Source organism: Bacillus rossius, chromosome 1 (assembly GCF_032445375.1).
Source record: "Bacillus rossius redtenbacheri isolate Brsri chromosome 1, Brsri_v3, whole genome shotgun sequence".
Taxonomy (NCBI): Eukaryota; Metazoa; Arthropoda; class Insecta; order Phasmatodea; family Bacillidae; genus Bacillus; species Bacillus rossius.
Window position 1 is genome coordinate 148751194 of NC_086330.1, and position 22024 is coordinate 148773217.

Below are 22024 nucleotides of genomic sequence, written 5' to 3' on the forward strand. Positions count from 1 at the left end.
TAGTGACTCGATCCCAACACCTCGGCATGTCTCAAACATATAAACATTGAGTCGATATCCAAGAGTTTTGGAGCACACACAACTTATGACGTAAAGATCTAAATTCAACTTAGATTTAAATCTAAGGTTATAAAAAATTGTTTAAAGTACTGCAACAAAACAAATTGTATAATATTTATTTCTTTTTCAATACTTCGTGAGTCATTAGTATTGCAATGCAGTCTGATCGTTTTGTATTTTGCGCGAATGTTATGTTACAATTTTACTTTATCTTTTATTTTCTTAGAAAATAAAGCAACTGAAGAATTTAAACCCACTTGGTAGCTCTCACTATAGCAAGTTATTAATTTTCCTAAATTTTGCTGGAATAATCAAGTTGCAAACTTTATGCCTTTATTGTGTTAAATGATGAATTTAACACAATATCGGCTAGAAGCCTTTGTGAAAATGATTGCTGTTTCCTTAACATTTTAGTGTCTCATTAAAGTTTTTATATGATTTGTAATTTGTATTCCAGAATATTAAAATTTAACAATAAATTAGAAACATGATTATTCTGGAGGCTGAATTAGAGCGATATTAATAAAAATATAACAGCGTGTTGTGGCCTTATCATTGATGAAGGCGTGGCTGATCGCTAATTGGCTCTATATTCTAGGGTGATGATTGGTGAAGTGCAATCCGCCGCACTGCAGTCTGGTCGGCGTGGACGGCTGCAGCTCGCGGTAAACAGGATGGCTCAGCAGCTGGAAGCTGAGCTCCGCGAGCGGCTCCAGAGAAGGTCCGGCCCGACTGGAAACTCCCGGCACAGTTCAACACATAGTTTTTCTCAATTATAAATAGCGACGTCGAACGGTGGGTTTTCTTTGTATATTTGGTATTCCTGTTTTCCGCACTAATGCATGCCGTCACCGTTTTAATTCACTTTGGTTTAAATCATATATTATTCATTCCATAAATCGTACCCGGCCCATATGGGGCCTCGGGCCTCCCATTTGAAACTGCTCATGGCTTTACCGCCCGAACCTGCTGAAAATAGCAATTATAATTCTCCTTGGCGTAAAAAGACACAATTAAATAATTTTTTCTACTCACGTGTTGTTTAGACAGAGAAAGAGCGATATTTTAAGTTAATTCCCTGTCCACCGCCCAACGGCGCCACTAACTTGACGAGGCGATTACAATGACATCTAGTGTCGGGCAGTCCTACTAACTTTAAAAGTGCACAACATCTTTTTTATGGCTTGGCGTTTTCTATAGGTATTATTTATATTCAATGTCACTATAAAATAGTATTCGCAGTAATACCCGGGCATTTATACTTTGTGCAGACCCAGTACCTCCAATAGTTAAAGTTATTTGTAAACCCGTTCCCTGAATAGTTCTTCAGTATTCATTGCGCACATTAATAAGAACAATGGAACCAATTTATGTAAAATTATTGAATATTAGTAGTGTATAAATGAGGCTGCTGGGACTGGATTCTGGCTGAGGAAGAGGATGGGTTAAGTTGTACCATCCACGGAGACCTCGATGGTAGCGACGATGGATGGTTTACCTCCAGCAGTGCAGAACCTTACGGCAGAGACGTCGATGGCAGCTGAGACCTTAACGACAACGGAGACCTCGCAGGGCGTGACGGCGTCAACGCAGAACTCGATGGAATGTGTGTAATCGTCATCGTCAGCATTAGAGAAGACTTCAACAGTCGTGGTACCACCAGCAGAAAAGACATTAATGCCGGTAGTGCTGGCTGCAGCAGCGACTTCCCAGCATCGGTGCCATTGCTGCGATAAGATTTTCTCGAACATCAGTAATGTTCGTTGACATGAGAAGAGAGAATATGCTAAGTATCCTCCTCGCAAAATGATTGGTCGTGAGAAATGTCGTTAGCAGTTTGCCATAAAAGATAATATGAAAACGCACATGAAAACATGCAGAGGTCGTGCTGTACGACAGAAAGTACGGGTTTCAATGCAACAACGATGCATTGATGTTCATAAGAGTATGCCAGGAATTGATACAACTGCAGCAACGTCAGTATCTGGTTTGGGTCTGAAAGGCTCGTTTCATCACCGCGGTATCCTTTCAGCTACTGTGATATGTTGTTCGCATTTTCCCATGATGCACGAAGACATGTGCGGAGCAAATGTGTAAAGAATCCTACTCGTACGAAGTTTCGCTGCTATAAGTGCCATGTTTGGTTTACACGTATTGAAATTTTGCGACAGCATGCGAAAAAATGTCCATGTGCCTACTGTTGAACTACCAGCAGACTTTCTATTCCTCGTTTTAGGTTGAAGACTCGTTAGCGTACAAGCAAAAAAAAAACAGATGTTCAGCAACCAATTACTATGAGGCGTGAACATGAAACTAAACCCAAGACTGTACTCAGTGCATTACAGGTGAATAATAATGGGTTCTACTTTGCACAGTCTGCATTTCGTGGAACATTGAAAAACTACTGTTATCTAAATTCGTTTAGTGAGTCGAAAGACATGTGTACTTTTCTTGACAATATCAGGCAGAACATTATCAATCAGCTTAGAGATAATGTAGCAACAAACGGTCCTTTAAAATATAACTTGTGGTTGGACTGTAATATATATGGAAAGCCGTATCCATTCGATGACAAAGTGAAGAAATGTGCATTCAAGACATCGGCTGCAGTAATTTACAGTTCTGACGATGTGAAGCAAACTGTTAAACACGGTATCCAGAAACTCTGTCAAGAAGAGGAGGTCTATGTCAGTAAAGGTTCTGGTTGGTCTCTGTCTAGTATAAACCGATTGGAGCTAAGAATGAGTCATTTCACGCTAATGCAGAACTAAATGTTTATTAGATTGTTAACTTTCGCAAGTGTTTCTGTAGTAGAATAGAAAATATGTAATAACATTATTTTTTGAAAAAAGAACTTACTATGTTTTATTTTCAAACCTGTTATTTTTTATTTAAATTATTAATCAAGTATCGGACCAAGACGATCGAATCAATCATCATATTAATGAGTGTTTTTTTTTAATGGAACTTTGGAATTTTTCGCGAATTCCTAGGTCAATTAATACAAATTTCCATTATGGTGGTCGTAACGGCATACTGGAGGCTGGTGTATCAGGAACTTAAGCTGCTTTTAGGAATTTGAACAAGATTTATCAAATGAATTTTTTTTACAAAAACCATTTTTTTGCATCACCCAGGGATTGAAACAAGAACATGAACTGGTCGAATCAATCAGTAAATTAACGAGTGATTTATTTTATGATTTTTGTAAGTTTCCCAGAATTTCTAGCTGATTAATTACACATTTCCAAGGTGGCACCCAAATTTCAAGATGGCGGGCACCTCAGTAATAATAAATGATTACTGCACTCTAGCAGGTAAAAATTGAACTAAGATGATGGTATCTCAGTCTAGCAGACGAAAACGAGATGGCGGACATGATGTCATACGATTTGGCGATGTATATACCTTGGCATTAGTGTTGGAAGGTCAGTCGGTCAGTGGCTTCCGTGGAGGAAGGATCTATCGTAATTTTTTATTTTTGAACTCACCAGATTCTAATCAAGGACGTAAGTGCGTGTTTTAAATAATATTTTATTTAAATTTGGTTAGAATAAAAATTACTGATTTTCGAGATGGCGGCCGTAACGGAAATTGCAGCGATTACGTCATAATTAGAAATGGTGGTCATGGCATCTTCAGTGAAAACTTGCGGCTTAAAGCGGCTAGTCGTTAAGGAATTTAAGCAGTTTTTAGGAATTTAGAAATGGTTAGAATTTTTGAGGACTAAAACGGGAAATTTTCTCTCAATATGGGAATTTTCCCCGCGAAATTTGATTTTTTTTTTAATTTTGAGTCATTTTGAGTCAGTTTGAGTCATTTTTGAGTCATTTTGAGTCATTTTTGCCTAAAATGGCCGCATGACGTCATATGGCGGTCGGTCATTGAACCCATCCTCTTCCTCAGCCAGAAGCCAGTCCCATTTATACACTACTAATATTCGATATTCTTTTACACTTTTGGAAAATACGCTTGTTAAAACATCGATTAAAATATAAAATTTTGTGCCAATTTCCGTAAGAAGTACTCATTATCTCGCAAAAAAACGTATTTCATATATGCAAAAATAACCATAGCCATGTGTTGTACAAAGTTACAATATCTTTATTGTTGTATTACAAACATTTTCTTGTCAACTGATTTACAAATGAATCTTTCGGAAAATTACAGATAATTTCTTTCTGCGCAGTGTATCGACAATCTCTGACACCAGTGCTAGAGCATGTTTCGCCAGCCGTACCGAGCGAGCGCAACAACGGAATTTCTGTGCCCGGCCAAAGAAACGCGAGCGAACGTGTGGCCGCCGTCGGCATGATATCCAACCCGGTTTCTTCATTTTACCAGCGAAGGTAAAAACAGGCCGGCAGCCTCCTCGAACACGAAAACTAATTACCTGCCGAGGTTACGTGGACGGTGTTGTCGTCACTCGCCCGTGCGCTATAAAACACCGCGAACCGCCGGAGCACGGGCACACAACAGTCCTGCTCTCTCGGCCAGCTCAGCGTGGGTGCAGCGTCTCAGACACCGACCATGATGTCGATCCAGGTGGGGTGACTTTGTCGTTGAGTTGGCGACCCTGCTAGGATGTCGCGGTGCCGAAGGGTTTTTCGTACAGATTGCGGAGACCAATCGCTTTTTCTTAGAATAACCTCGCATCGACGATAGACGTGATGACTTCTTTAAGGCAGTACATGAATTGGTACTGCCGTACCCGATAAAGTTTCCAGAAATTTTACTAGATTTCTCTTTCGAAATATACCTTATAAATTCTAAATTTTTTAACAGCTGTTATATCCAAATCTATCATGTAGTCAATCATAGGTTTCAGGACTTTCCACCTCACTAGATTGTTATGCCTCAATTGAGAATATTAGGTAGTATTAGCAACCGTATCCTGCCTCTAATTCTGTTCTTTGGTAGTGTGTACTATGAACAAAAAAAATGATTTTTCTGTGTTTAGTCCAAAAGATTGATCCTCGGAAGCATGGTTGTGAGAAAGTTCAGTAAACAATACAATATCTAGTCCACCTTACATTCCACGAAGATCTAATTAACACTTCGTGTAATCCGAGACGTAAGGAAACTGCAGCTCTTCTGATCCACAGCGTGGTGGCATCCCTTCATCTTCCAGCAGCATGGAGCGAGATGGAACCAGTAGGGTCTATGTATGGGCCGAGGCGTGTGTCCTCAGCCCTCAGATACGCCCCGAAACGAGTTTTATCTCGGGGAGAACACGGAAACGGCCTGTTTCTCGAGGGTGAGAAGGTCTCATTTCAGTCTCCCCACTTCCCCCAGGGTCTTAACGCCCAAGAGTTATGGGTCGCACACCCAAATAAACTTTCAGGGAGTTGCCAACTTTTAACTTGCCATCCACGGGGAAGCTGTTGGAAAGAGCGTCCACCGGAGCTGCAGAGTTGATGCCCACTGGTTAGAGTCCGGGATTAATTATTGAGGGGGTTAAAATAATTTTGAGCACAACCACGAGAACCAGTTATGGATACAATATTTTTTTTTCCAGAGAGGATTCGAAAAAATAGAAAAAAAATAGGAAAAAATAAAATTAGAACTTTTATATTTAAAAAATACGTTAACAAGGGGTACTGTTACATTATCGTTCTTAACATGCATCGCTCCCTGTGCGCCTTCACAGAAATATATAAAAAAAAAATTCATATATTCTGGGAGTGGGGAGGGGGTATATTACCTAATTCACACACCCCGTTGCGTTCGAACTATAATACTCCGGAATCCAGCCAGTTTTTAATTCATTTTAAAAATCAAAGTGATGTATCACAACAATAAGAATCACTTATTCATAGCTTATATACACAGTATATTAATTTAGACTCACTCTCCCGATGAATTTGATCATGCATGCACTCGCAGTGACAGTAAGCACCCCCTTCCCCACCAAAACACGATTTCCTTGGGTAGAGACATTGAATATATATAATGTATAGAAGTCGCGAGCCCAGGTTAAATTTTCTGTCCGGTTTCTTAGAAGAATTGTTGTAGTTCCAAGCTCCGCCGCTGCGATCGCTTTCATCGCAGGGTATCGGCTGTATACGCCCCTGGCGGTATTTGGCAGAACTAGGTTAACCAGCCCAGTCGTGACATCATCCTTCACCCCCCCCCCCCCTCGAAAATCCCAGACCAACGATTCAAATTACCCGGCAGGTCTTATCAACATCGTTAGGCGACCTTGAAGAGGAGCTTCCCTTACCGTCGTTTGAGAATGATGAAATCCCAAAAGAAGCTAGCCACGGAAATCACTGAATGATGGGATTCTGTACCCGAGTGAAGTGAAAATTAGCTATTAAAACTTTGTATTGGGCCAATAGTCAGTGTTACGTTCAAAATATGGTTTTATTTTAAAAGTAAAATACTTATTTAAACTATATTTCGCGTTTGTACAAATTTACTTTTAGATATTGGCAAGGAAAATCAACATACCTTAAACAACCTTCTCTTATTCAACGTTATCTATTAAGTAGTAAAAGGGGTAGATATTATTTTTAAAAATAAAAAAATGTAACCCACTAAATCAGTATTGGCAAGATATATATAAATTCAATATTAAAATACGCACATTAAAATTTTTTGTAATTAACTTTTTTCGGTAATAAAAATTCAGGATGATTTTGGTTTAATTGGTTTACGTATATTGCTATATTTTCTAAATCGCATAGAAAAGGGAAAACAGTGCATCAGTGAAAATTCAAAAATTTAGTTTAAGTAATACTAGCCATACCAAAAGATCAATATGCGAGATAAGAAATTTGGTAACTGCTCTACATTTCAAATAAAAATGCACTGGTTTCATGAATACTGAAATGTATGCGTAATAAGGCATATTATGTTATTATACTAAACATGACTATAACTAAAAAAATTACAGTAATTTAAAACGATGGCAGTCTTAACATACAATAAGTGCGCGAGTCTTAGTTTATTTTTTAATTGGCTTCTTCGTCAGATGGAAAAGAGTTAAGATTTCATCAAGGAAAAATATATTCTCAAAGTCACTAAACCGGGAGATAGAAAATAAGGTAGGTACTTAATTTTAAATAAAAGTTAAAATAGACTTACGCTAAACCAATTAAAAATAAGTCATAAAAATATTTTTATTTATTAAATATGTTCTATACTTGACAGTTCTTTATGTATAATTCTTCAAAAATCTTTGAAATGTAATACATATTTTCTTAAAATGGTAGACTATCAGCAATACCCGGAAATTACGTGAGCAAAGCCACGGGTAATTAGATACACTTTTATTATAAAATAAAAACAATTATGCATTTGTAGTTCACGAATGTGATATTTTGTTTATTGCTTCACAACATTCATTTGCCAGTCTCAAATTTCATTGTACCACTTGTCAGAAATGTCACCAAAAATGAGAGATAGATTTTTTTGAGGAATTTCAATTACGAGGAAACCTTTCGCAAGACATTTTTTCTTCGCAGTAGTCACTGGGACACCATTAATTTAAATCCACTAAGATAATAAAATTGTATGTATAATGATTTGTTTTTGTATATTTATATAACTTTCCAACCAATTTTTAATGATTTTCATGTGAATAAAAACTTGTAAAGCAATTTAATTAACTGTGTCATAATACTTCTGATTAGATGGAAATACAAACTTTTCATCAGTAATATACGATGATAAAAATATTTATTATTGCAAAATAATATTCACTGTTCAAATGCAAATTTAAATAGATTATTCATACATGTTTCCTGCTAATTAATGGTTTAAAATAATAATTTTTTAATATAAAATCATTTTTCTCTTGTGTTAAAATGGGTTGCTAAAATGAGGAATTATAAATATGTCACTTACTAAGTCCGTGCACAGATTTACACAAAACAGCAATGTAAATAATCTTTTTTGGTAGTTTCTAATTTTGTGCCCTGGATAACATGAATTTGGTTTAATTCATACCAAAGTTAATTTTTTGAACAACTTAAATTGATGTCATAAATAAATATTTATTTTATATTAAAAATCCACAAACAGTTTTTAAAATATAATATTTATCACGCCAGATGGAATAATAAACAAAACAAAAAATAGCTCTTATATGTTGTCTGTTTAAAGAATTGTATTATATTTCATGGAAATAATATTTACCTTTCGGTTATTAAAAGAAAATATATTTGTATTCAAAATACTTGCGCATCGTTTTTACGAGCATAAAGGCCGGGATACATTCGCAATAGCACGCAAACAGCACACAGATAGCACACACGCACAGAGATAGCACAGAGCTTGATGCTACATTCACGCACAACACAACACAAAATAATACCGGAAGCAATCAAAAAAGTTTTTTAAATGTAAAACTCCCGTTCACAATTTTGGTCACTGAAGTTGGCATACGTGACGTTTGTTTAGATTCGTGTGTTGTTATTGTGGTACGGTTTTCGTTAAACCCAGAAATATTTTAAATATTTCAAAGTTTACGTACAAAACACAATGAGCATTCAAAATTATATATATCACTGTTTATTTCAAATCCGGCTTCTTTAACACATTCAGACACAGACTTCCAAGCATTTAATTTAGCTTCTTCATTTTTGTATCCTGCGGATCCCCTGTCATACAAAATATTTTTACTTTCTATTACAGCTATCAAAAAGCTATCAAATGTGCCTTCCATTTTTATGTTATCGCGTGTTTGAAAACAATAACAAACTACTCAAGTCAAGAGCACCAATACTTTCGTGACAATTGTTCTTTTATAAGCCCACTCGAGTAGTACTTAAACTGTTTGCTGATTGGCTACCACCATGGTCGCGCACAGAAAATAACCTAAAAGTTAAAAGTTGATGAACTTTCTGTGCGCCGATCCTGTGCTATTTTTCTGTGCGCGTGCTATTTGCCAATGTGGCAGCTCATATCTAATAGTGTATGTTGAACTTCTGTGCGTCTGTGCTGTTTGCTTGCTATTGCGAATGTAGCCCGGGCTTAACTTGTGTATCTAACCTCAAAGCAAGGAATATAAAGAGTGGGAACTCAATGCTATAACAAACACTCTTATTTTCTTTGGAGATCCGGGAAATGTGCGTTATTTATAAGCAAACTTAACATAGTAAATCGTTAACTTTTCAGATCTATGTTGGCAAAATTGATTTTTTTTTGTGGTCATTCGCTAATGGGAATATTAACCATATAACGTTTAAGATAATTTATTTTGAATAACGAAACAACCAAAACATTATGTAAAAATGCTTCATCTTATGTTAAAAAAATTATAAACTGCATAGCCACAAAGTATGACATCATACCATTAGTTTCTGTTACTAATAACAACACGTGCACGCGTTTGAACAGTCATCGCAGCCATAGTTGTTTCATAGCTACCAAAATCATTCAACGTTGTCAAGAATTATTCCAAATTATGTTTTGCCATTTTACTCAATGCGCCACTCCGTTAACACAACATTTTATAAATTCTGAACTACGAATGTCAGTGGGAATGTACACTATACTGTACATTCCAATCTGATACGCTTTAAGAAATTTCTGTAGTTTTCTTATTATTAAAACTTAATTTTTGATGTTGGCATCTTTTAACCGCACTTTTTTTTTTTTTTTTTTTCGGTGGCCGTACTCCTCCAATTCAGTTGCGCCCGCCGGTATCTAAGCGCTCGGATTTCAACAAAAGGCACCGCCTCTCGATAGAGTGAAACAGAGAATTACGCGCACGACCTTGAAAAAAGCGACGCTACAGCGCTCTGGCGTGGAAGCTGGTAACTACGAGTACCCTCTTGTGGAAAGAAGAGCTGTCTAGCGGCGGAGCTAACAACTACCTCAGTTTTGGATCCGAAAATTGGAATAATAAATCCTATCCCCTCGCGACTTCTATAAGTTATATATATTCAATGGTAGAGATTTCAGATTTGATAATGAATGCACACATCTTGCAAAGCGCTGATATACTTAGTGACGTAGATACGTTAACTCATATTACGGAAGTTTCTTGGTCTTAGTCTCGGATGAATATCGATTTCACGTTGTGCTATGTTATGTTACCGACTTTGAAGATAGTATCTGGAAGCAATAATCGTCTAGTATCGCAGAGTTTCGATTAAAAATGCCACACTGTAGAATACTTCAATTTTAACGAGATGTTAGTATGTACAGGCAGAATAAACTCTTAATATATTTGCAGGTTTTCACCGTATTGATGGTTGCTGTCTCAGTGTCGGCGTACCCAGGATACCAACATTATGCGCTGCAAGCAGCTTATCACGAGCCACATGTGAGTATTGCAAATCACATTGCAGCAAACTATGTTCCTAGTTTCTCCCCTCGCACATTACCAAATATATCAAAATTGCAGAAACTAAGTCGAGCATTATTTAAAATACTCAGGTGTGAGCATAAATCAGAGCAGTATAGAAGATTGCTAGTAACAGTTATTTAACTTGTTGTACAATATCTTCCTATAATTGAAAATAAATCAAAAGTGTTGAAAAATTGGACGTTCAATACACATTGTGATTAAAATAGAATTTCTAAATTGTTTATGAGTAAAGACAAGCAAAAGTCCAAAATTAGCCAAGAACATTTAAAGCCTGACTGGAGTGTATCGATTTTTGATGAACAGTAGCTTGTAGTCTTTATCCAGCACTTGCAGGTTACGAATATGTCTCAACGAGATGGGCAGTGAGCTGCATGATAAAATTGTTTGATTAGAATGAACTATTTCTCAAGAAATTGAATAGATTATGTTAGTCAAGTTCAAGCCCTGTTACCATTTTATTTGAATTATTTATTTACTATTGTTCATTTTTGTTCTAGTGGCCATGTGTGTAAAGTTCCAAACAAAACAAATTCTGCCGTAATACAAAGATATTATTTTGAGATTTGATGTTTCAGTGAAAACAAAATTCTTTTATGTGCTATAAATATGATACCTACAGAAAAAAACATCAATACAAACACATACACATATTTCATTGCTGAGTTTTGGAAATGCTCAGTCTTCACAGTGACCTATCGAGTTAACACACACTTAATTCTGTTCTTGGTTCGATATTGGAAAATACCGTGATAGCTAAGTTGTACCTGAGCATGTTTTGTTTATAACATATCTTCAATCATTTATATCTCTTTACCACTTCGGATGGATAGTAATGTGTTATTTAGATCAAAGTTACGTAACGTATCCAAGTTATCCCTTCATCCTGATGGCATGATCCTGTTTATATTGATCATGTGGTACATGATGCTTGCTGTTTTAATTTAGTTTGTCGAAATTTATTACAACTTATTTTATTAGGCGAATAAAGGCATACGCCTTATTCCAAACAACCAAGTTAAAATAGTAATTATTGCTTGGAGTTAGGTAGAAACATTAAGGGAATAAAATTCTAATATAAACGCAAAACATGTATCAATTGTATATCAGAGGCAATACAAATTTCACCTAAAATAATATAAATAAAAAGTCGTAATTAAATATTTTTGACTTAGAACATTTATTGAAATTCGCTATTAATTTGCTTAAAACCCTACTTGAAATATATGCACTGAAATGTATATAAAATATTTAGTATAATTGACATCAATCATCACAATAATAATATATTCAAATATCAGGAAAGGCAACTGTTTTCTAGCGATATAACGTAAGTTAATTCGTTTATAAAATGGCCCTCGGTGGCCATGTTCACACCATGTGACGTAGGCTCGCGGTTTCGATTCCAACATTCCAGTATGACTGTCACATTATGAGCACTGAGTCAGTGACCAAGTGATTCAGAGCTCACTGTACTTTTGGAGGCTCCTGCCATCCAGTCTTTATGCATAGCCGTGATAGGTTAAAACCCCATGAAACCAAAAAGTAAGGCCCCATTCACACGAGGCGGTTTGATTGATTCAACTAATTTGCCGATTGACTCTTAACTAGTACACTGTCGTGTGAAGATTCTTTTTGGGCTGGTTTCACTCGAGACAACTTGTGAAATAAAATTCTCTTGCGATTCTAGGTAAATTCTTAGTTAAATAATACTTTAATATTTATACTAATTTGTATAAAATGTTCTTACCGATTGCACATTCTTTAGTAGACTTCATGCTGTTAAAATCGCCATAGCATTTTCGTGCCATTTCCCTCCAATTTTCACTCATTTTGATTTCATCGCAGTATTCCTCACACCTCATATTCCATATAGCGAGACTACTATAAACTGCTCCACACTGAAACCCTCCACTACGACCTCGGTGCAGTCAACTAGGCGACTGGTGTGAGGACGAATGACAGTAGTGTCTTGTGTGGAGTCTACTGGTTGGGATGAGAGTGTTAGTGGTACAGTGACTACTGGCCGCCCTGAGAGCGCACCAGTTGACTGCGTGTGAAGGGACTCGGGCGGTTCCCCTTCATCTGCTACATCACTACATCTCTCGACACCCTCCCCTTCAACTAGTGCACTCAACTAGTCGCCTGGTATGAAATTAAATTTTCATGTAACAGAGCACACTTGTGTTTATATAAAAATGACAAATCATTACTAAACAACTTATGCTCGTAACATATAATCGTATTATGACATTTAGTTCGTCTTGTGGTCAGGATGCCTAAATGGTCCTAGGTTTGAGTGCCGATAAAGTTGATTATCTTACACTAAACACTAATGTAACATTTTCAGCAACCAGTGTTACAGTTCTGAGGTGTCTTTCCAAACGATCCCACTGCAATGTCATGTTCGCTGTCGCAGGCGTACCCGCAGTACGAGTTCAAGTACGGGGTGCACGACCCGCACACGGGCGACGTGAAGAACCAGTGGGAGAGCAGGGACGGCGACGTGGTGAAGGGCTCCTACAGCCTGGTCGAGCCCGACGGCTCCACGAGGACCGTGCACTACACGGCCGACAAGCACAGCGGCTTCAACGCCGTGGTCAAGAAGTCCGGCCACTCCTCCCACCCTCAGCACTACGGCCATCACGGCTACTGACTCTCTACTCCATAGTGACTATTTATTTATATACTATTTGTACCCTTGTAATAAAACATGTTTGATAAATAATTATGCATTCGTATTGTATTTATCACCTATATTCATGGTAGTAAACTTAGCGTAGATATTTTATGGTCTTCCACGATAAAATCTGTCTCCAAAATTCTTCACTAAAGATTCGTTTTTAATGAAAATTTGAATATTGATTATGAGAACTTCAAAGCAGGGCATCCAAGAATCGTTTTATTCTGAACGCAAATACATAAATAATTTCTAGCTGGCAAATTTAGCATATTTTAAAATATTTTTAGTATGAAACATTTTTCATCCTTTTGGTTTGTGATTGAAATTAAATTAATATTTTCATGACAGCCATCGAGTTATTTATTGAGTACCTTCGGATGGTACGTATAATCTGTAGATAAAAAAATGATTTCATATTTGTTGACTGAGTTATCACATTTGCAGTATAATTGGGTATAATACAAAGTGCAAATGTTAATATATATATATATATTTTTAAATTGAAACACTGGCAATAATGTGTAACCTCGATTGGTTTTAATAATGTATTTAATAGTCAAGTAGTTATCCTCTGTTGGCGTGGCGGGCTAGTGCCAAACAAAAAGTGGCCCGCAGGCAATGGGTGAGACGTCACCCTCGAAAAGGTTCAAAATTATATAGCAATAGCTTCAAAACTTATAATTACTTTTAAAGCATTATTTCCTACAGCTACAGCGGTATCGAGTCACTTCGTTTTTTAAAACTGTTTTCTGTCCATGCACCGAGAGCATGCAAGTAGACCTGGACTGAAGAATTTTCTAGTGGAACATGTCCTGTTTATGGGAAGCACCTACAGTTGTAATCTTCACCAACTCTTGACATTACACAGTTAGAAATTACAGTAAATTTACGGACTTTTCCACGAATAATTTAACTCAAATAAACGAAGAGTGCTTCGTAATTTCAAATTGAATCTTCGTAGAAATTGCATCATATTTCGACTTCCGAATTGTATGTTTCGTTCTGAACAAAGTTAAACACACACATAGAAAACCAGTTTTTGATTTTTTTTTGTTAATGTACCATGGATATTGTTTTGGATTCATGTTCAAAGTAAGTTAAATTAGTGTCCGTCAATTTACGAAGCTAGCCGTAAATTTTGGAAGGTCACTGGATAATTTGTAACCAGCTTTCTTCGTAGATTGAAGGTAAACATTTTTAAGAGTGCAGGTGAGTTTTTTTAATGCGACAGCTGTGTTCATCCGAAGTGCGCATTGCATTGTTTATTTTAATATTTATCTATAGATCCACCATTGATTGTGATAAACATACAACTAGCAGGTCATTTATTCTTAAAATTATTTCTAATGTCGGAATTCACGAAACCGTTTGTGTTCAACTGGAAATTGTCTAATTTTATGGACACTGACTATGTGTGGTTAGTTAACTTTTTTTTCACAGTTTTATTCCTGGACATCATTCCCAGAGTTACAGAGCAACAACATCCTCTCCCCGTTTCCATTCATCACTGCTCTCATTACTAAGTCATCTATTCAGTCAGGCATTTTTTAAAAAGGTTCTGTGATTACCTGAGAATTTACGAGATTTTCCTGGTCCCCGTCTTCCGTTGAGTCAAGTAATTAAAATATTATCTGGCATAACTCTCTCTCTTTCTCTTTTCCACCTCTGGTCGCAACTATACTAATATAATGACGTTTGTGAACAACACGACAACATTATTTGTGTTACCTTACTTTTGACTGGTAGCCCACTATTATTTGTCTTTCATTTATGACGAAAAAATCTTTTACACAAAAAATTAGCAAAATAATAAGCTATAGCAACAATACTTGTTCGAAATATGTGAAATTACGAATGGTATAAGACAAATTTAGTGTCCACTTTCCTTCTTTTTTTTAATGTCCGATATATCACTTTCAATTAAGTCACAACATTTTAGATTTTTACTCGTCAATGAAATTTTAAATAAAATGAAAACTTCGTACAAAGTTAGAAGGAACCTCAAATATTGAAAACTAATAACACGAAACTTTTAAGAATATTAAAATTTTATTTCTGGAAACCTAGTCCCAGATATATATTTTTTAATATTGTTGAGGATTTTGTGTGCTAGTATAGAAAATTAAATAATGTTTAGTACTGAACTTAACATGACTTTAGTTATACGTATTTTATAATAAATGTATGTTATATTGATAAGTGAAATCTTCTGAGGTAAACTTTTATAATCTCAGGATTTTAGATTATACATACATTCATATGATATAAATTAAAAATTAGCTTTTCACATTGGCCACTATGGATACATTAGAAAAAAAACACAAATTAGGTATATAATCCAAACCTAAATTAATTTTTATTCTAATTTACATTGATCGCATATTAAGTTCGGTGTGAATCTATCTCATTGTTCATGCAATAACCATACCGCCTGGGTTGCTAAACGGCAAGCAGAGCTCTGTGTGTTAAGGCGCCATTTACAAACCGCTCGAGATTTCTTGAAAGTGTCTGGTTGCGAAGATACGCGATATTTATCCTCGGACCTACTATTTGACGGATTTAGACGGAAACGAACTCAAATGCGGTTTTTATTCGTAAGAACTGCAAGTAACAAATTATTCAGACACTTATTTGATTAACAAAATACACAAGAGACTTACAATACGTCTTCTAGTGAGTTGGATAAGATTTCAGGAATCAATAATGGTTATGGAATATCATGTGGTGTTTATATCCTGTTGACAACAGCAATTTTTTGCTTAATTTGTGTTTTTGTCGATTGTGTTTTTTGTAGTTTTCTTCTTCAGACCTACATGTGCTTTAGCAATGGCGTATGTCCAAAAGCTTACATCAAGTCATGCACTACCATTGCACAAATCTTTCAAAGATAATAAAATAAAAACTTGGATGAAACGGAGTGATGTCGAAGATTAAACCAAATGGTTTGGGTGTGAACGAGCCTTAACTGCGGGCACACCTACTGTAGGGGAGCTTTCCCGCGACCTTGAAGGTTAGAAACCAGATGTGAACGTGGGAGATGCTAAGGGTTGAGTAACCGCGGCGTGCTGCGTCTCCACGGAGCTCATTCCTACTGTTGTAGTAGTCATGGCTGGTCTGGACGCTGAGTTTGTTGTGGAGATGGTGATGAGCTCCATCACCGGCCAGGTATAAGATCATATCGTCATGTCGGAAGTAAACTTCGTCATCTAGAACTATTAGATATTTTTTTTAACATGTTAAAGGTTCAGCACTATGCTGACTGGGAGCTGGAAGACCCCTGCAACGGCATCGCAGCCACCCAGGTCAGGCTGGGTTCGTACACAATGTGTATGCTGTCATCCTGCCATCGTCCAGGCATGTAGCTTTATAGGACTCAACAACAATTACAGAGATCGAAGAAAAGGCTGTATTTGACAGCGGGGTGGAGGAGTCTGTGGACGAAGAAATTATTTTTTTTAAAACAATTTTTTTGTTAGTTTAGCTCTTGTTTGAAAAAGATTACTTTTGCCTTGGCGCGAAACGAGGCACAAGCAATGTTGATTTTATTGTAATAAAATTAGTTTTATTTGGTTTTAAATCCGGTATGACTAATATAAATTGGATTCAAGTTAGGGTTAGGGTTTAAACAACCGGTCTGTGGAATTACTTAGCAGCTTGGCATTACTAAGAGTAAGATATTATTGGTAATAATGTCTATCTGCTAACCAACGAGGCAGTCTGCTCAGTATCAAGTTGATTACATTGACTGTGTTGTTACTTGTAGCTTTATGCCACATGTAATGATTCAGTAAGTGTGTGGTGAGAGACCCATTCGCAAGTTACTTTTAGATGTAACTATTAACTATCTTAGATAAAATACGACAGCTACAAGAAACTTTAATACACTGCTATGTTACTTTTGTCTGGAAGACACACGCAATATTTAACTGTGGAAAAAAATTAACTTGTAAGAAAAGTTTACCTCATAATGATTTTATTGAAAGACTATACAGGCACACGTAAGTCTGTGGCTTGCTCTCCGGTGCTTAGCACTGGCTGGCGGTCTCTAAACAGGAGGCTGTCTGGGTTAGTATTAACACAAGAGGGGGGAGTCCTGCTAGCACGTCTCGACGCAGCGATGCTGGCTGTAAGATGTTAGTAAGCTTTACTCTTTAATACGTAAATACATTGAAAAAAAATTATGCTTACATTTTAAAAACACTAAAGATATATATTAAAAGGTACCCTATATGATACCATATTAAAAAACAAAAGCAAATACATTACACATAATAAGAAATGAACTCATTTATTACTATAGGTAAAAAAATCCTTAATAAGTGGGACACTTAAAAATAAATTTATATATACTTTCAATACTACCAGAAATATTACAAGGTATAAAAATATTGCTGTAAGCTTTTGCTATAAGTATACTTGAAATAAATATTCCTATATCTTTGTTATAGTGGTAGACAGTGTTAATTAAAGATGACATCTTTAGTATTTAAACTTCGCCACCGCTCCGTCTGCTTCCCTGTAGTGATTAAGTCCGTAAGAAAACACGCTGGTCTCAGGGTTCGGTTCGGCCACGCGCCCGGAGGCAGAGGCGTGCCGACTGAACGACTCCCTGGGTTGTTCAGGCTACCCAGGACGCCGTATTAAATTAAAGGATGAATACACTGACAAATTACAGCAGTTTATTATCACTGGCACGAGGTACACGTTGCTGTCGTACTCCTGGCCGTTTCTGTTAGCGGATATACGTCTCTGCACTAACGCGGCCCCTTTCAGTGGCGGCATTGATTCCGTTGCCCGTGGAGGTCCCTTACCGACGAGTGACGCGGCGGACGTTGCCGCGTGGCACGAAGTCTCTAACGCTAATATTAATGTAAAAACACAACAATCCGACAATATACTTGAGACACAGTTGTCGTTGTGCTTCCCGTTCGCGTGATGAGCAATACTATGTCGACATGACGGACGTTTCCCCTACATGCTCGTTTACGCGCGATAGAGCTGCTCCCGGGTAGCGTGGAGGCTGCCGGCTTCTGTGAGCTCCCGACGGTGACTGCCCATTCCGCAGCGCCGGGCCGGAGGGAGACGCTAACTCCCGCCAAAAAGCACGGAGCGCGGGAAAACAGAAGCGGCCAGTTTTACGACATAGTCGCAGATTGAACAATTTGTATTTATGGGAAAAGTAATTAAAAGCAGTTACAAGTTTAAGTTGTCTCTGGAAATAAATACATGAACCCTTTTGCGGAGTAATATGGCCAACGTGGCCGGTAGCGGAGCTATCTCTGTAGCGTTCGCGCACTGCTCACATCGGCACTCCACTGCGCGCACGGGCGCGTTCGTTTCACACGCTTCTGGGCAGGTGTTGATGCATAACGGCCTGTGCGACGAGAGGAGCACCGACGGGTGGCGTCGACTTATTTATTGATATACCGTCATCATCCAGTAATATAAAAAATATAGCGGCCTTAACAACGGTAAACATAATTTGTTCTATAAGATTAAATTTGGTGCCAATTCACCAGATGGCGGCCTTCAGCAGACAACAGAGTCATTTACGACTTCTATGTTTAATTTGAATTTACCGCCAGTAATGAACATGCTGCCTACAGCAGACGAATATAGTATAAAAAGGTGGCAGACTTTTGAAATTTAAACATAACTAGTACTATAAGTTTGATGTGCCCTTTAGTATTTTTGAATATGGCGCCAGTAAAAAAAATGGCGGCATAGAGCTGCCAATTAAATTTTTTCAAAGTAGGCGGGACTGTAAAAAATAAGATGGCGGTTCCTAGACTTTATTTAAATTTGGCGCCGGTAATAAATATGACGACCGACAGCCGACAAATATATTTTTCAAATATGCTACCAGTAATAAACTTGGGTGCCAGTAATAAAGATGGTTGCTTACAGTAGACGATGTTTTTTTTTTAACTAGGCGCCAATGAATATATGATTAAATTTGGTGTGCCTTTTATGTTTGAATTTACCGCCGCCCAACTTAAATAATATTTTCCTTATTTAATTCATCCTCATTAAACAGATGCTCTGGTCTAGGGGGTAAAGTTGCTGCCTAACAATTTGCGTCTGGGTTTGGGACGCGGTCACCGCGATTAATGATTTTTATTCTTAAAAATTACACCACACTAGCGCTCCCTGATCAGAAAAAAAGAACCAAGATAGCAGCCGCCGACCGTGACATCAGCAGCAGATGGCAACAAGCACCACGCCCTCCTCCAGATACATCCACCCCCCTGTTGCTCTGTGGAGCGACCTGTTACTATGTTTACGTTTGGTCACCAGACCGGCTTTGTACGAGGAGCCTAAAATGTATATCAAGTTGTGTCCTTGCCCGAACACGCCTGAATATTCACCTTCGGCCAACCTCGGGAGTTGTTTTATTTTTACGCAGGAAAAATGAATTCAAATATTAAAAGTGGTTGTTTAGATTAGCTACATTAAAACACTTTAAAACACTATGAACGGTAAGTTAGGTTAGTATAGCTACATTAATATAAACAGAGAAATATAAATAAGTATTTTTCACAGGCAAAAGTTTACGAAGCAATTTGTCTAGTTTCACGGAATACGTTCAAGTGCGTCTGATACTTCGACATAATTAGGCATCTCAACACCAATCAATTCATTTATTGCCTTGAGACTTAAATTATAAATAGTACTTAAGAGTCTATAGTATCTCCAAACAACTTACTTTCAGAGCGAGTGCAAATGCGCAGTGGTAATACACTGGACTAGAGTCCTGCCCTCCTGGTGTCGGTTGGCCAGTGTTTGGGGTTGTGGACAGACTGCATCGGTGGAGTGGGGCCATGTCAGGGGAGGGAAGTGGACAGGATAAGAGGGTAGCTGGCGAGAAGGGTCGAGGGTGGCTGGCGGACAAGCGACGAGAACTCGCCAGAGGACAGCGTGGTTGTAGAGTAGAGTTTCGTACGACAGAGCGTACAAAGATGTGCAAATATATATATAAACTAATACCATGTTGTGTGTGAATTAACAGCCACGGATTATGGTAATCTATGAACTATAGTTTCTCAAATTAGTTTAGGAAAATTATGAACAGGTTAGGCTACTTACTGTAGACCTAAGCCGGTTCCTTCTCCAACTTCACTATCTTGTACTGATCGAGCGCCTACATCTATAATAGCGCGACAGGCGCGACAAGATGTAAGCAATCACAGAGAATTTTAATTAACTGCGTTTCTGCCAAACGTTAAGGCAAATACGTTAGTAGAGACGCAATCACACCAAGAGGATCGTTTTAAATGACCTCCCTGCCGACATAGCTTTCGCTGAAATATAGCATTTAAGCAGCAAGTAGAGGTGTGTGGAGAAATTTCACAAAGAAAATTCTCTGTTTGGACAATTTTCTGGACATATTTTTCTGGAAACATTATCTTTTACTATCATCAAATTGAATGGCCACGACCATATACCGATGAACTGAAAAATGAAAGTACATTTTTATATGTTTAAGTTTGAACGTACGTACAGAATCAACATATTTTTTTATTCTCTATTCAAAACTTTTTATACTTCTGGTGGTTTGAAAATATCGGTAAGACAATAACAGATGAGTAGACAAAAATAGGTTTTGGTAGTGAAACTAACTTTGAAAACATTGGTTTGCGTGTTTCTGTGATAGTATAATTTGCTAGGATATTTTCCGGAAAATTACCCGTAGATTTTTATCAAAGTTATTTTTCCGTAAACTAACATCTCCAGTGATAATGTAGTTGATTCTATCCCATTTCCTGATTGTCCTCAATTCGTGAACACCAATAGGGTGTCCGAGTTATTCCAGCCACTACAGTCTGGGTGGTGAAAGCACCTTATGGTTTCTTAACTTACAATCCATTCATCGAGAACGAAATATAGAGCAATGATTTCTACTGCTAAGAATATTAGACATGATCCATTTCTTGTGGTTTTATTGGTGATGCATTGACATTCTCAGTGACTTGAAACTTTTGATAGCTTGAGCAAAGGATCTGTATGGGTGCTTACATATTTTATTATAATTTTTTTTTAAATTTTTTTTGTAAGTTGCTTTACTCGTTGGTTGACTTCATGTTTTCATTTACTACGGTAACACTTCGGTACTAGCAATTAAGTTGCCTCCCTCTCCACCGGCGAATAAACTTTATCAGAATCAGTGTTAAAAGACTTATGAATATTAAACTCGCTGCTTTATAGTGCAATGATTTTACCAGCGAGAACAAGAACAGTCTGTTAACGTGTCATGAAAGCACATTTTCAAATATCGTCTCTGTCATACTGACTAATAAGTAAAAACATATATATAACACATTGGTGATTGCATATAAGCTGGCTTTACTGGAGTTTTAATGGAGGCAAATGAATTTATTAAAATGTTAAATTGTATGTTAGGGACTTATTCCAAAATTAAGTTGTCATCAATCTGACCGTACTACTACGTCATGCTGAGTTACGCCCTGTTCAACGATGCGCTCACAATGCCAATGTCAGCGAGGTGAGTTGTGGACTAGCGAAATCAACGTTGGTTTTGGAGAAGATATGCGTACACAACTTCGCAATTTCATTTTGGTATTTAATATTTAAGTTTAATGCACTTTAATACGTACCACAATTGTTATAGTATTAATTTATTTTGGGAAATTTAATGTTATCATTATATGTATTTAATATTTTAATTTACCTAGTAAGTTTATGACTGTAGTATTAAGGTTGTTGCTTATACTATGCTTCCAAATAAAACAGCCAGTAGAATGTTTAATGTATGAATTTATATAAGGTGTGTGCAATTTTACATGATATAAATAATGTTCGTATTACATTTGATTTTTATTGCAGACATGCTACAAACCAGCCTGCTTGTTTTAATCTCTTCTACTTTTTTTTTTTACATTTTATTAATTTTTTGCACGCTAAAGTAGGCAGCTCAGAAAACAGAAATAGTCTCAAATTGTCCC

General features: G+C 37.1%; 1 protein-coding gene across 1 annotated transcript in view; it reads left to right on the plus strand.

Moving 5' to 3' along the window:
• The window catches only part of LOC134537574 (uncharacterized), a 106024-nt gene that overhangs the window by 68601 nt on the left and 15399 nt on the right, over positions 1 to 22024 (plus strand). The window contains exon 4 of the mRNA XM_063378198.1: positions 12798 to 13026. Within this exon, the coding sequence (XP_063234268.1) occupies positions 12798 to 13026 (229 nt within the window). The remainder of the gene's footprint in view (positions 1 to 12797; positions 13027 to 22024) is intronic.